The sequence below is a fragment of the Sprattus sprattus genome (assembly GCF_963457725.1).
Source record: "Sprattus sprattus genome assembly, chromosome: 3".
NCBI classification, from domain to species: domain Eukaryota; kingdom Metazoa; phylum Chordata; class Actinopteri; order Clupeiformes; family Clupeidae; genus Sprattus; species Sprattus sprattus.
In genome coordinates this window covers 53,544,070-53,559,069 of record NC_137922.1, presented here as the reverse complement: position 1 = coordinate 53,559,069, position 15,000 = coordinate 53,544,070, and the positions used below count along the sequence as shown (strand labels likewise).

The 15,000-nt window shown below is 46.3% G+C and overlaps 1 protein-coding gene across 1 annotated transcript in view; it reads left to right on the top strand.

The window, feature by feature from the left end:
• The window catches only part of il1rapl1b (interleukin 1 receptor accessory protein-like 1b), a gene marked incomplete at both ends in the record, with an annotated part of 255,216 nt that overhangs the window by 211,986 nt on the left and 28,230 nt on the right, over positions 1 to 15,000 (top strand). Inside the window, one exon of the mRNA XM_080834146.1 lies at positions 12,638 to 12,770. Within this exon, the coding sequence (XP_080690272.1) occupies positions 12,638 to 12,770 (133 nt within the window). The remainder of the gene's footprint in view (positions 1 to 12,637; positions 12,771 to 15,000) is intronic.

Sequence of the window (15,000 nt, the reverse complement as noted above, 5' to 3'; positions counted from 1 at the left end):
TCTTGGCTTTACAGCTCGTATGCTCCTCTATCCCTCTGTCTCTCTCTCTCTTTCTCTCTCTCTTTTTCATCTTTCTCTCCTTCTCTCTGGCCTCTTTTTGTAACCCCCACACACACTTGTCAGAGCTTCTGCCTCAGTTGTGCCTCTCTCCAAGGCATTCCACTCACGTGTCCCATTGATCCTCCACACAGTCGGCAAAGCTTTAGAAGTGAAAAAAAACACACACACACAAACACACACACACACACACACACACACACACACTCAACAAATTCTTCCCTTCTCTCTCGCACACACACAGACACACACACATTTACCAACTCAAATTCTTCCCCTCTCTCACACACACACACACACACACACACACACACACACTCAATCCCCCCTATGGCCTGTCTGTCATTAGATGGACTCTTAGGGACATGAAGTGAAATCCCCGCATTACTGACCAGCCAACCCTGCGTGGTTCGGCCCGACCGCCGTTCACGGTCCAATGGGCCCAAACCCACCTGGCCTGGCCGGCCATCCTAATCCCAGCCCAGCCCAGCCCAGCCCAGCCCAGCCCATCCCAGGAGACTCCGAGCTCTAGAGCCCGTGCTCCTGCGACTGTGAGCGAGCCCTCCACCTCCAGCCACAAATCATCTCAGCAGTCCCCTCCTTATTCTTCCTCCCTCTTCCTCCGCGGTTCACCTCGGCTAGGAAAGACAGAGAGAGAGACCCTCTAATGGGGGCTCTACGGGCCCAGCTCTTCCATGCAAGTGTGACCGCTGAGACCCAGGGGTCTTTGCCGCTCCGCGCTCCCAACGTCCCCCCCCCCCCCACCCCCCCCCCCCCCCCCTTTGTGGCCGCTAAGCCACAGCAACAGCGACAACAGTTCCAATTACCCCCTCCACACAGTGGGCCCCGCGTGTGTACTTGGGCGAGCTACGTAGAAAACAAATGAGAATTCGGCCTCGTTTGTTATTTTTTGTTCCTAGCCTCTGCCTTTATCATTTCCCATGATCTCCGGCTAGAAACGTGGCAGAGGGAAATGTCAGCTGCCTTAACTCGCCAAAGAGACGCATGGAGCATGATAGGACTGGGGAAAAGCAATGGGGGAAAAAAGGGCTAAATGGTGGGTGGAGCAATTGTGTTATGCCGTGCCAGATTTGTACCCCATGAATACCAAAAGGTTAAAGTCCATTCAGGTCCAGACACACAATTTCAGAACCATAAACTGTTATTGTGGCTGTGGGGGAAACAATGTTGACATATTATGTAACAAGACTGATCGATGGGAGGCCTTGACCACTCGTATTTCGTATTCAAGTGCCCATCGTAACTCCAGAATGGGCTCTGCATGAAGGAACATCCTGTGCTCTCCGCTTGTCTATCATATACAGTGTCTGCATAATGCATTAGGGCTGCATTCATTATAAATGAATATCACAAGAATGAACTATTGTACTGCTCTCGGCCACAAGACATCTCAAGCCAATACCATCAATATCAAACAATTCATATATTGCAAGTCAACAAGTTCAGCTCCCTGTGGGTATTTTTGTTAAATGTCAGTAGCACTTTTTATCCACTAATCACAGTACATGACAACTTGGACTGTAATATAGAGATTATGTGTTTGGAAATGTGGACATTTAAGCAGTATTGCAAGCCCTCCTTTGGGATGGAGAGGGATTGCTTCATGCCTAGTGTCAAATGACAACCATGGTCATATCCTTTACCATTCCCACTCTCACTTATTGCATAGTGCTTAGATAAACCGCCAGGGCTATAGTTAGCTGACATGTGTGACAAATGATGATCAAAAGTAGAGTTAGTGCATGATGATTAAAAGTCAAGTAAGCATTGAAAATACCCTGTACACATCTTGTTTGGAAGATGTGTACATTTTCCGAAGGAAATGAGGCTAGTAAAACATTTGTGATGAGTAAGAATGAATACAAAATGTCTTAAAAAACATCTCAGTTCAGTTCAGTATCACCTTGAGCTGACAATCCAAGGATCTCAACAAAAAGAGAAATACAATTCTGAAACACCCCCATGGAACACAAAACAACACACGAGTGCCTTATAAATAGCAGGCCAAGGATACTTAAGTGCCTTATAAATAGCAGACCCAGGATACGTAAAGACTGTTTATGTTTCTGCTGGTGAATAGGGAGTCTTCATTGCCTTAATGATAGTCGGTTAGGGCGTTACGAAAGGTCCCAAGGCCCTCTGCGCGCACACTTTGGATATATGTCCACTAATGATGCGTTTGTCAATGCGATAGGCACCCACAGTGCATTGCCTTTGTTGAAATACCATCGCTGGAGAGCCTGTTGATCTTTCTAAATGTCATGTTCGACTCCCCGGCGAATGCATTATTTCAGCCATGGCTCTCTCGCTCCCTCCCTGTTTTTGCACTCCTCCGTCCCTCCCTCCCTTCATCCATCCATCTTTCCCTTACTCTCTCCCTCTCTCTCTCTCTCTTTCTCTTTCTCTTTCTTGTGCACTCTGTATATAACTTTGTGATCCATACAGTGCAGCCGCATCGATCCTGTGCGTCTGTTGCAGGCACACATCCATCCATTGATTGGTGTTGGATTGCATTAGATTGCAGGGTTGGTGCCCCCAGATTGGAAGTCACTGCAGTCGGGGCCCCCCCCGATTGGAAAATGTCCCATCGTAATTATGATCGGAAAGACAGATGCCAGCCCATACTCAAGAAAGCAGAGTATAGTGTGTGTGTGTGTGTGTGTGTGTGTGTGTGTGTGGGGTTGGGGGAGGGAGCCACTGGTGTTGTGTGGGTTGAGGAACGGGGAACGGGGAATGGGGGGTGGGGGGGGGGGGGGGTGATTGATTGATTTGAATGGCTTATATAGAAGGCTGTGAGAGGGGGCAAAAAAAAAAAACCCCACCAACAACAACTCATGAAATAAATAAACAAGAGACGTCTGCCGGACTCACACAGGCTGGCTCACAATGAGCGATTGGGTTTGACACAATAGGCCACCATCATGCCATTGTGTCACCGCAGCGTGGAGTCCCCGCCACAACCGCTAATGAGCGCGGCTGCTCTCCGGCCAAGAGGATCATCCCCTCCGCTGGGCGTGCAAACAGCAGAAAAAATATCTTTTTTTCACACTTTTTTCTCCTCTTGGTTCTTTTCTTCTCTTTTCTTTTTTTTTCCCTGTGACTGATAGCTTGTTAATTGAAAAATAGAGAGTACCAGCTGTGGTGCTACAAGGGCTGCGGAAATCAAGGAACAAAGCACAATTAAGTCGGTGTGGAGAATTGATTTGCCCATTGCGGCGAAGTCCAAACTGTAAAAAAACACTCACATTCAAATGCATAGTGATACGTATGGCCATAAATAGGCACGTAAAACATACACATGCACATTTGTATAAGCAGGAATGCAAATGAGCTGCACATGTAGAGAGACACCCACGTGTACGTATGTAAGGGATAATGTACGACGCGGCATTCAGTCGCAGGAAATAACGCACACTCAAGGTGGTAATGCAGCGAAGACGGAAGCGGAGCTTTGAGCCATGAAGTCCAATATCCCGCTTATACCACGGCTGCCACTCTTGCATTATGTTTATTTGAGAGGAGAATTTCCCTGTTTTGATCTCTTTAAACGAAAGACTTGTTTGTAGAGCTTCTTCTTGCCACCACACGTTGTGTCTTTTCTTAGCTTACAGGACAAACTGTCATTACAAGCTGTAAATAGATGGTTGCTATGGCCAAAATCCATGTGATAGGGCCATACCTCTTGTTGCCAAGCTATCGTATCTCAGCATTCCGTTGAGCCTTAGCTTTGTAAAATCACTATGGTCTTTTGCCCAAATACAGTGTTATATTAAAAGCTATTTCAGACAAATGTAATGTGTTGCTATTTCTGTACTTACATCAGACTACTAATTTGTAACTTCAAACATTTCAACTTCACAACAGACTTGGCAAATTGCAAGTGTCATACAGTCCAAAAAGTGGGACTACTTCAAGTGTGCCAATATCAAAAGCTAATTGAGGTTCCAAAGAATGCGTCACAAAAGGAAATTTAACCAAGCCATGGTATAGTTAGACATACCAGTGCATGTACTATATGCCGAACCACATACACACATACTTTGAAAAACATGGGCTGTAGGAGTTTGCCTCTTTTCGGGTGTCTAGTATTCATCCACAATTGCCTAATTAGACACTGCCTTCATCTTCATATTAAAAGAGTCAGATGGAATGCCTTTTTATTTCTTTGCGGCTGTGATTCCATTGGCGAAAAGCAAATTGCAGACATGTAGTCTCCCCACTTTGAAATCGTGCTCCATTTGTGAGTGCTTCATTTATTCAGCACATCCCATGAAAGAAAAAGCGCATTACAAAAAAAAATTAAGAAAAAGAAAGGGTCTGAGACACAGGGAGGCAAAGAGAGAGAGAGAGAGAGAGAGAGAGAGAGAGAGAGAGAGAGAGAGAGAGAGAGAGAGAGAGAGGGGGAGAGAGAGAGAGAGAGAGAGAGGGGAGAGAGGGGAGAGAATTTGCTCTTTTTATTCGTATTCTTCTTCGGTAATACTCTGGAGTTTCACATTGCACAAAAGACATCCAGCACACACCCGCAGACCCCGTCAGCAATGCTTACCGCCATAATTACGTGAGGCTTCAGTCACACGTGCACACAGGCTCACACACACACACACACACACACACATATAAATATATACATACACACTCACACTCATACACGCAGATACACACACACACCCCCCTGGAGCCAAGCCGATTAACCAGCAGAAATACAGAGGGTGGAAAGGGAGTCTGCTGCATGATAGCATTGTGTTGGAGCTCCTTTGTTTAGTCAACACCTCTTCAACTATAGTAGTATCACAACCCAATGCAGCCAACGACAGTCAGTCTCTCTCTCTCACACACACAGACACACACACACACACACATATACAGTACACACACACACATATACAGTACACACACACACACACACACATACATACACTCTCACGCAGAGTCCTGAAATGTCCTCTCTGTCTAACAATCCCGTGAAAGCTTTTTGAGTCGATTTCATTCTGTTGACAAGGTGTTGGTTACCTTGTCCAGCACCTTGTCTGAAAGTAGTCATTACACACTGATATGTGCCTCCATTCAAAGTTTGATGTGACTTTAAATCCTCTTTAGTGGGTACGAGTGTGTGTGCTTTGTGTCTGTTTGTGTGTCCGTGTGTGAATGTATTTGGGTTCAGTGTGTGGGTGTGCGCGCGTGTGTGTGTGTGAGTGCGTGTGTGTGTGTGTGTGTGTGTGTGTGTGTGTGTGTGCCTAGTCGTTCCCTCTGTGCTGATATCTACCGTGCGCGTCGTTGGCAGCTGAGCGTCACACTGACTGCCTGGGCCCCATGCAGGAGGAACCGCTGCCAACACTGCACCCGCCCCCCCCCCCCCCCCCCCCCCCCCACTTTTTTTCCTTATGACTGTGACTAAGAGAGGCTTAAGAAAGGCAGTGTGCGATAAGAAGAGAGGAGAGAGAGGGAACAGACAATCGCATTACCACTCTCCCGCCTGGGCCACGGGCTTGGACTTAAAAGGATCCGAGTGACCAGCTGTTAATGTAAGGCGAGGTTTTTGTGCGACTGTTTGTGTGTGTGTGTGTGTGTGTGTGTGTGTGTAGTGTATGCGCGCACTCACATGTCTGTGCCTGTTATGTGTGTGTAAGGATTCATGAGCGGACAGTTTCGTACAGCTGCAAAAACATAAGCAGTGATTTCATGCTGCACCGAGGCTGCTGAAGCTGAGAGAATGGCCGTTAATAGATTAAATGGGCAAAATTACGTGACTCAACACAAACTGGTTGGAGAAAAATAGAGGGCATGACCAAGGGCACCATGAGTTCAGAAATGATGGGGGGGAAGCTGCTGACATTGCTGTCCATCACCTACAAATATCTAAAGTAGGAAGAGGGAGCTGAAACTATCCACCTGCTATCTACACCTGACAGTGTGCCCCTCTCTCTCTCTCTCTCTCTCTCCCTCTCCCCCTCTCTCTCTCTCTCTCTCCCCCTCCTCTCTCTCTCTCTCTCTCTAAAGTAGGGGAGAGGGAGCTGACACTATTCACTGGCCATCTACACCTGACAGTGTGCCCCTCTCTCTCTCTCTCTCTCTCTCTCTCTCCTCTCTCCCCCTCTCTCTCTCTCTCTCTCCCCCTCTCTCTCTCTCTCTCTCTAAAGTAGGGAGAGGGAGCTGACACTATTCACTGGCCATCTACACCTGACAGTGTGCCCCTCTCTCTCTCTCTCTCTCTCTCTCTCCCTCTCCCCCCTCTCTCTCTCTCTCTCTCCCCCTCTCTCTCTCTCTCTCTCTAAAGTAGGGAGAGGGAGCTGACACTATTCACTGGCCATCTACACCTGACAGTGTGCCCCTCTCTCTCTCTCTCTCTCCCTCTCCCCCTCTCTCTCTCTCTCTCTCTAAAGTAGGGAGAGGGAGCTGACACTATTCACTGGCCATCTACACCTGACAGTGTGCCCCTCTCTCTCTCTCTCTCTCCCTCTCCCCCTCTCTCTCTCTCTCTCTCTAAAGTAGGGAGAGGGAGCTGACACTATTCACTGGCCATCTACACCTGACAATGTGCCCCTCTCTCTCTCTCTCTACCTCTCCCGTTCTCTCTCTCTCTCCCTCTCCCCCTCTCTCTCTCTCTCTCTCTCTCTGTATGTGCGTGTGTGCATGTGTTATTCTCTTGCTCACTGTGTATATACTGCAAGTGTGTGTATGTTTCTTTGCACTGTGGCTCTACAATGACCTCTGGTGGACGGCAGGAGTCTAAGTCTTTTAAAAAACGTACCTGCATGGTCAGCGCTGTATTTTAACAAGGTTTTTTGCTGCGGTTTTTCTTTCCGCTGTCTTTTTTTTTTTTTTAGTCATTTATTTGTTTATACCCTCTGTCTGCACATTCTAATTGAAGGACTGCTCCCCGTATGACAATGCTATTTACAGCCCTGATCAAGCTGCTGAAAAAACCATCCATCCTTGAGTAGGGCACCCTCAGTCCATCCTCTGCCATCATCACAATTCAAGGCTGAACATCTATCACCAGTCCTGGAGTACAAAGCACAAAGGCTCCAGTAGTCAAGAGAGGTGGGTAAGGATGGGGAGGAGAGAGGCAGAGAGAGGGAGAGAGAGAGAGAGAGAGAGAGAGAGAGAGAGAGAGAGAGAGAGAGAGAGAGAGAGAGAGAGAGGAGACAGAGAAAAGGCAACGACAGGTACATTTTTAAAGAGCTAGGCGTAACATCAAACCTCCTATGTGTTTCCCTGGTAGCCAAGGTCTCTGTCTCACGTGGCCCTGGTCCGCTATAGTCTCCGCTGCGGCGCAATGGAAATGAGCAGGCTTCCAGCGTAATAAGCCACCAGGAACGCCGCTGCCACTCTTTGATCTGGGGTCAGGCCTCACAGCTGAGGGGTTATGTGCAAAGGCAGCACTTTTAGTTTTCTCTCTTTCTCTTTCTATTTCTCTTTCTCTCTCTTTCTCTTTCACTCTCTCTCTCTCTCTCTCTCTCTCTCTCTCTCTCTCTCTCTCTCGTTCTCTTGCGTGTAACCTGCCACTGGCACTCTGGCGAGGCGTTTGGAAGCTCTGGCGAGATGGCATTTCCAGGTTTGTGAGAAGTAGTCAAGAAGTCAAGAGTTTTCCAGGCCAGAGTTCCAGCTCCAGATCTCTCATTGGAGGCGTAGGGGTTGTGTAATCTGTTGTGTAATCTGCCATGAAGCGTGAAGGCAGTCTCAGTATATTCATGAGTGTACGACAGAAAGAAGGAGAGAACGAGGAGAGAGAAGAATCGACAGAGGCGGGAGAGAGAGAGAGAAGGAGAGACAGACGGAAGTTGAACAAGGTGGAATAATGTATCAGGGAGGGTGCAAAAAAGTATTTGGCATAGTGAGGTATTTAATGAGCGAATTGGTGAGTGAGTGAATGCATTAGTGAGAGAAAGTGATAATGTGCAAGAAGCAGACCCAGAGGAAAAGAGAGGGAAGGGAGGGAGAGAGAGAAAAAAAGAGTGATTTTTCTACTTCTTCTCTGGCAGATCCGGTGCGCTGTGGAAGGTGCCGTGTGTTAGTGTGGCAGAGATCCTGGAATGCCCAGGGGTGGGATTGTGTGTGTGTGTGTGTGTGTGTGTGTGTGTGTGTGTGTGTGTGTGTGTGTGTGTGTGTGTGTGTGTGTGAGTGACATGCTGTGTCTCTCTAAGGGAAAATGCTTCCCTCTCTGTGGGGGATGTTGTCTTTGTGTGACTGCTGTCTTGTGTGTGTGTCTGTGTGTGTCTGTGTGTGTCTGTGTGTGTGTGTGTGTGTGTGTGTGTGTGTGTGTGTGTGTGTGTGTGTGTGAGTGTGTGTGTGTGTGTGTGTGTAGAGGTCCTGAAATCTCTCTGAACACTGAAAGGGAAGAGTCATTCTTGGGCATCCACACGCACACACACACATGCATGTACACTACACAAACACAAACTGGCACACACACAAACACACACAAGAGAGGGAAATAAATACACAGAGGAGAGAGAGGACATGTCTCCAGGGGCGTGTCAGATTACTCCACTGTCAACCCCTTTTAGCATGTCACTCTCACTCTTTCTTCTGCCGCCTTTCCTTTTTGGGTTTAACCCATCATCTCTCTCTCTCTCTCTCTCTCTCTCTCTTTCTCTCCTGTTCTCTCCATCCTCCCTCTCCTTCCCTCCTTCCCACATCTTCTGTTTTCTTTTTCTTGGTCCCTGTCCCTCTACGCCCCCTCGTCTGTTTTTCAGCCTCTTTTTCTCTCTCTGTCCCTCTGCTGAGGGTTTAAAGCAGTCTTGTATGTGTGCCTGTGTGTTTGTCTCGGTTTGTGTGTCAGTTTATACACGTACATTCAGCCACCCGTGTGTGCTTTACGTGCGTGTGTTTTTATGTGCGTGTCAGTGTCTGTGTGCGTGCATGTGTGTGCTTTACGTGCGTGTGTTTTTATGTGCGTGTCAGTGTCTGTGTGCGTGCATGTGTGTGTGTGTGTGTTTGTGTGTGCTTATGTGCATGTGTTTTTATGTGCATGTGTGTGTGTGTTTGTGTGTGCTTGTGTGCGTGTGTTTTTATGTGCGTGTGAGTAGTCTGTGTGCGTGCATGTGTGTGTGTGTTTGTGTGTGCTTATGTGTGTGTGTTTTTATGTGCATGTGTGTGTGTGTGTGTGTGTGTGTGTGTGTGTGTGTGTGTGTGTGTGTGTGTGTGTGTTTGTATTAGTGTGTGTGTGTGTGTTAGGAGCCCCGCTGCATGTTTTCTCCACTAGCCTCCGGTCGTTCCTCCTGGCCACTGAGGGGGCTGCTCTGGGCTAAGGCTCTGCCCTGTCAGTTGGGGTCGAACACTTCCAGTTGAGCCTCATTTGCCCTTTTGACCTGCACGTTTAGATGAGTCCCCCCCCCCCTCCCCCTACTCTCGCCTCAGTGGAGCTGATACGTGCCGGTTGTTTTTTTGTGTGTGAGGTTAAGTCTGTTTGTGCGTGTTTGAGTGTTTGATTGTTCATGAATGTGTTGGACTTCAGTGAAGGAATTGGAGATGGGAGTCCCTCACTCTCTCTTCTGCCATGTTGTGTTTTAGGCAGTGTGATGGATGCGATATCAATACCAATGTGACAGAGTCCTTTTCCTGTCGCGGTGTCACTATGCTCTCTAAACTCTTATCCAACTTAGTGGTATGCATCCTCAGCATGTCCACTAATCATGCCTGATTACATAATTCTGTCCGTGCCCAACGCTCAAATGCATACATCTTCATTCACATATTCTCACACTAGGGAAGCAACAGTACACAAAATTCAAGGCACAGAAAACTGAAAAAATACAAAACATACATGAATAACACAAGTGTCACTAGTGATCCATGATAAGAGTGCAGCTTGCACTCATTTTTACACAGCAGTCACAACGGAGTGACTAAAATGCACGCGTGAAGGCTTGTTGTAGTGGGGCTCAAGCACTTTAAACATTATGCTTTAATCGTGGTCACACTGAGATTGACTAATCTGGCTAACCAGGCTAAACCGACTAGCATGCTACAGATGATATAGTGTGGAAGTCGATCAGAAGTTTGTAGTTTTTAACACTTCCTGGTTCCAAAGAAAAAAAGCAAGAACAGTGAGCATGTGGCAGCAATTATCATATACATATATCTATAATGTATAGTAAGGTTTAGCTTACATGCTGAAAAACAGAACACCTCATGGAGGATGCTTGCTAAGGCTTTTTCAGTTATGTTAAGTGCAATGTAGTAAATTAGTGAATTATCAGAGTAACCTGTATTTTTGTTTGTTCTGAATAGTAAACCTCCTCCACTTGGCATTCTTCATACATAAGATTGTGGAAAATTATTTCGTATGTTGAATTTGAATGTCACTTGCAGCCTAGTTATTGTTGACTTTTTTTGCACTTGCAGGGGCTCGATTGCTATTTTGAGTTACTTTTAAAACTTTATTTGCACTTTAATTTGTATTACTATTATATGTATTTACTATGATGATTACATTTGTATTAACTTGTTAATACATTTGGAATTTAGATTCCAACATTTTGAGTCATTCTTTTAAATTTGCTATGGGAAATAATCATTCGATTAGTCGATTCATCGAAAAAATAGTCGACAGATTAATCGATTACCAAAATAATCGTTAGTTGCAGCCCTAAAATGTAGACATCTGGCGGTCTTTTGTTACCAACTGTTGTGTTGTCTCATAAAAATAAAGATGTATCTACCAATATGCTAAAGCGAAAAACCAAGGACCACGTCATGTCACTTTCCTCAAGCAGCATATGGAACTCTAGAGTGGAATCCATTGTTACAGACAGTTCTTTACTCACTCTCTGCTTTTTCGTATGAAACTTGATATTACAGCTCTAGCACCTAAAATATCAGATGTAAACTGTGCAACAGGTTGTCACTATCCTTAGCTAAACAATGTGTTTTCTTAAGTTAACTTTGTGGTTGTTGTGCGAACACATGTGATCTCCGATCGGTAAAGCTAACTATGGTTAGCTTCTGTTGACCTTGTGAATTTGGTGACTGTTATCTAAGCTAAGCTCATTGACTCTATACACAAAAATTGGTGCACTGCTAAAACTTCCCAGGTTAAAATTCACACTCTAGAATTTCTGTTCCACGCACATGAGTAGTAACGTTAAACATAAATAGTCTGTTCTGACAGCAATTATTTGGGCCACAGGGTGCACCAAAACGAGGAAGTCGCATATGCTAACCAAACATCCTGTACTGAACAGTTTGGTACAAATACACATACAGTTAAACCCCTGACACACACACACACACACACACACATACAGAGACATGCGCACAAACACACACACACACACACACACACACACACACACACACATACAGAGACATGCACACACACACACACACAGTGCACAAAATATGAATGGAATCTCACACACAGATGAAATCTCAGTGTCCTCACATGCCTGCGGTTCTGTCGGGCCTGATGACACAGTGTGCTGACCTACACACGCTGGGTATGACCCTAATGGAGCCGTCACTGGGGAATGGATGACTCAGCCTTAGTCACCGCGCTGCCTCTGTCCCCACACACACACACACACACACCCACATACACACCCACACACACACACACACACACACACACACACACACACACACACACACACACACACACACACACACACAGGCCCACCTCCAGGTCTCCTTTAGAATGAGTGTACACTCAGAGAGTGTGAGCCATGTCCCCAACCCCTCAGGTGGGTCTGTTGGAGAGATGATGAATTGGAAGCTTGCTAACCCTGTGAGTGGCCCTGTTTGGGATAGTGGTAGAGAACTTAGTGATCTGAATCTGCCGTGTAAAGCTGAACTTTACCTTCTTCAGTGGGACTTTTTGTGAGTAGAGAATTCTCTGACCTTCTTATGAGAATAAGCATTCTCATAAAAAAGGTTCTGTTTGCCGTTTATGGTTCTTACATATACTGTCACTAGTTGACCTTGGGTGGCCTTTTACATCTAAAAGTGAAATATCCTCTAAAAGTGAAATATCCTCTCCTCATTGGTCATGGTAAGCAATCTTTTACAAAAAAGCTACCTCGCAAAGCAAGCTGCTTGAGCCTCTTTGGCGTCATTCAGTTTTCATAAGCTTCATGCGATTATGCACTAAAGTTTGACAGGGCTCTTAACTCTCGTGGTGTGTTTTTTCCTTCTTCTTCTTCTTCTTCTTCTTCTTCTTCTTCTTCTTCTTCTTCTTCTTCTTTTTCCTCTTCCTCCTCCCTCCCGTGTGTGTCAGTGCAGTGCAGTCCTTTGGCTGACCTTGCTGGGACTGCACAGACTTTGAAAGGGAGGTCGGCATATATTCAAGCAGGACCGAAGCACGGCGAAAAGCTGCTCTTTATGGATTATGTGTCGGCTGTCGGACAACTCTGCCCTTTCTCCCACACGTGAGGGCAGGGCCCATGATGCGGCTGGAAAACGCCAAAAAAAGAGCTTGATAGCCAGAGGCTATGGGGGCTCCCACATTGAATGTAGAATGATACTTGTCTCTCTCTCTCTCTCTCTGTCTCTCTCTCTCTCTCTCTCGCTTGTGTTTTTTCAGTCTTTCTCACCCCATCTGTCTTTTTTTTCCCCGCAGGAAGTCTGGTGAACCTCACCTGCCGAGCGTTCTTTGGCTACAGCGGCGACGCGAGCCCCCAGATCTACTGGATGAAGGGCGAGAAGTTCATCGAGGACCTGGATGAAAAGCACGTGCGGGAGAGCGAAATGAAGTAAGGACAAGAGATAAAAAGGAGATGAATGAGTACAAGTTTCTGTGTTATCATGTTTGTGTCATTTGTCATTTACAATTTATATTAGCATCTTGTCATTTCACTAACACTTTTTATGATAGACCCTCAATTTCAAAGCAAACTTGAGGAGCAATAGCAAAGCTCTAATGTTAAGGAAATGAATAGACTTGACCCAAAGTACCTAACAGAGTTTTAATGTGATATTGCCATTCCATGCTTTTATAGAGGTGATATCAGTCCTACTTTGCTAATCCTTCGATGTTGTGACAGTCACAGAAAGCAATGGGAAGAGAACCGGGCTAGCTAGCTTGTTAGGCTAGCTGGTCTTTTTAATGACACCATTCACCAGACCCATACAAACCTGCCAATCCAGCTAGTTTAGTTTTGCTGCAGGGCTCTGGATATTGCCTTTCATAACAAGGTCATTGCTTTTGTTCTCATAACGCATGCCGTTACTTCCTATCATAGAAAGCACTTTGACTACATGTTCTGCATGGCAAGGGCACATTCAGGGGATCAGACATTCTGCAGTGTTGGGCCTGCCCGTCATGAATTATGCCTTTTTATGCAGAATTTCACATCAATTGCAGATTTGTGGTTCAGGAGGTTGATGCGATATCTGGCTGCCGTTTTTGTTAAATACTACCCAAAGAGCTGTTGCTCCAGGTTCGGAGGCAAATTTATGAGTGCATAGCCGGAATTGCTGAACAGTAAAATATCCCATTAAATTCTGTTGCGGCTTCGGATGATTTTAAACAATGGAGCTGGCACAGGGTGAAATATGTGTGTGTGTGTGTGTGTGTGTGTGTGCGTGCGTGTGTGTGTGTGTATGTGTGTGTGTGTGTGTGAGTGAGTGGTGTGTATGTGTGTGTATATCATTGTATTAGTGTGTGTTTGGGTGTGTGTTTGTGTGTGTTTGTGTGTGTGTGAGTGTGTTTGTGTGAGTGTGTGTGTGTGTGTGTGTGTGTAAGTGTGTGTGTGTGTGTGTGTGTGTGTGTGTGTGTGTGTGTGTGTGTGTGTGTGTGTGTGTGTGTGTGAGTGTGTGTTTGTGTGTGTGTGTGTGTGTGTGTGTGTCTGTCTGACTGTGTGTCTGTGTGTGTGTGTGTGCCTGCAGGCGTGTCTGCACACACATAACACTCCCATCGCGCATGAAGGTCATGATCATTTAGCTAAATACACAAGGTGACACCAACTGCACCGTCCCAATCTTTTAATCCCCCTGGTCCCCCCCGGTCTGCATGGTCCTTACTCTTCCAGAAATCCACAGGAGAAAATGACAGCAACCCCCCCCCCCCCATCTCACCTACTCTCCCCCTGTCAGCCCTCATCTCCGAGGAGGCTCCTCTCCACTAATAATATTGATGAATCTTTCATATTGTTTATCAATAATGCAGCAGGGCATGTCTTTGGTCTGGTGTGAACGCAACTCAAAGGTTCCCAGGCCTCCTGCGACACACCATTTAGTTTCTTAATCCGGCATCACTCAGGAAGATTGATGCAGGAGGTGACAAAGGCTACAGTGCCAAGGAGCCATAATGGTGGACTCTGGGGGTTTTCGCCAGTTTCCCTGACTCCCCACAGAGAGTAAGGTGTCTCAATGCAACCAACCCCCAGGGAGAAGGGGATGTGATAGAGTTTGTAAGCAGTACTACTACCGCCATGTCTACTTCAGTACTACGCTTCACAGGCATGTTCACAAACATGTCTGGTCATGCAGTCACATCTCCACACAAGCAGTGTTTGCGCCATCACCCCATCGTCACGGCGGTTTTTCTCACATAACACCCAACCAAGTTTGCCATCGCCATCCGTCACCGGAATAAAGGGGAAGGTGGCCATTTGATTATTAATGCGTGGAAAGTTCTCAATCAACACAACTCGATACATCACAGGCGTGTAATTGCCCCCTGCGATGCTTCAGCGAGTACTTCACGCTTAAATTAGTCATTGTATTAGTGTGCTCCTGGAAGCTAATGAGCCAGTGTTTTTTTGCTAAGTTCACTGAGACCTCTGAGAAGCTCCAGACCCTCCTACTTCATCATATACACCCACACACACACACACACACACACACACACACACACACACACACACACACACACACACACACACACACACACACACACACACAGACACACACACACACACACACACACACACACACACACACACAGACATACACACACCCACACACACACACACACACACA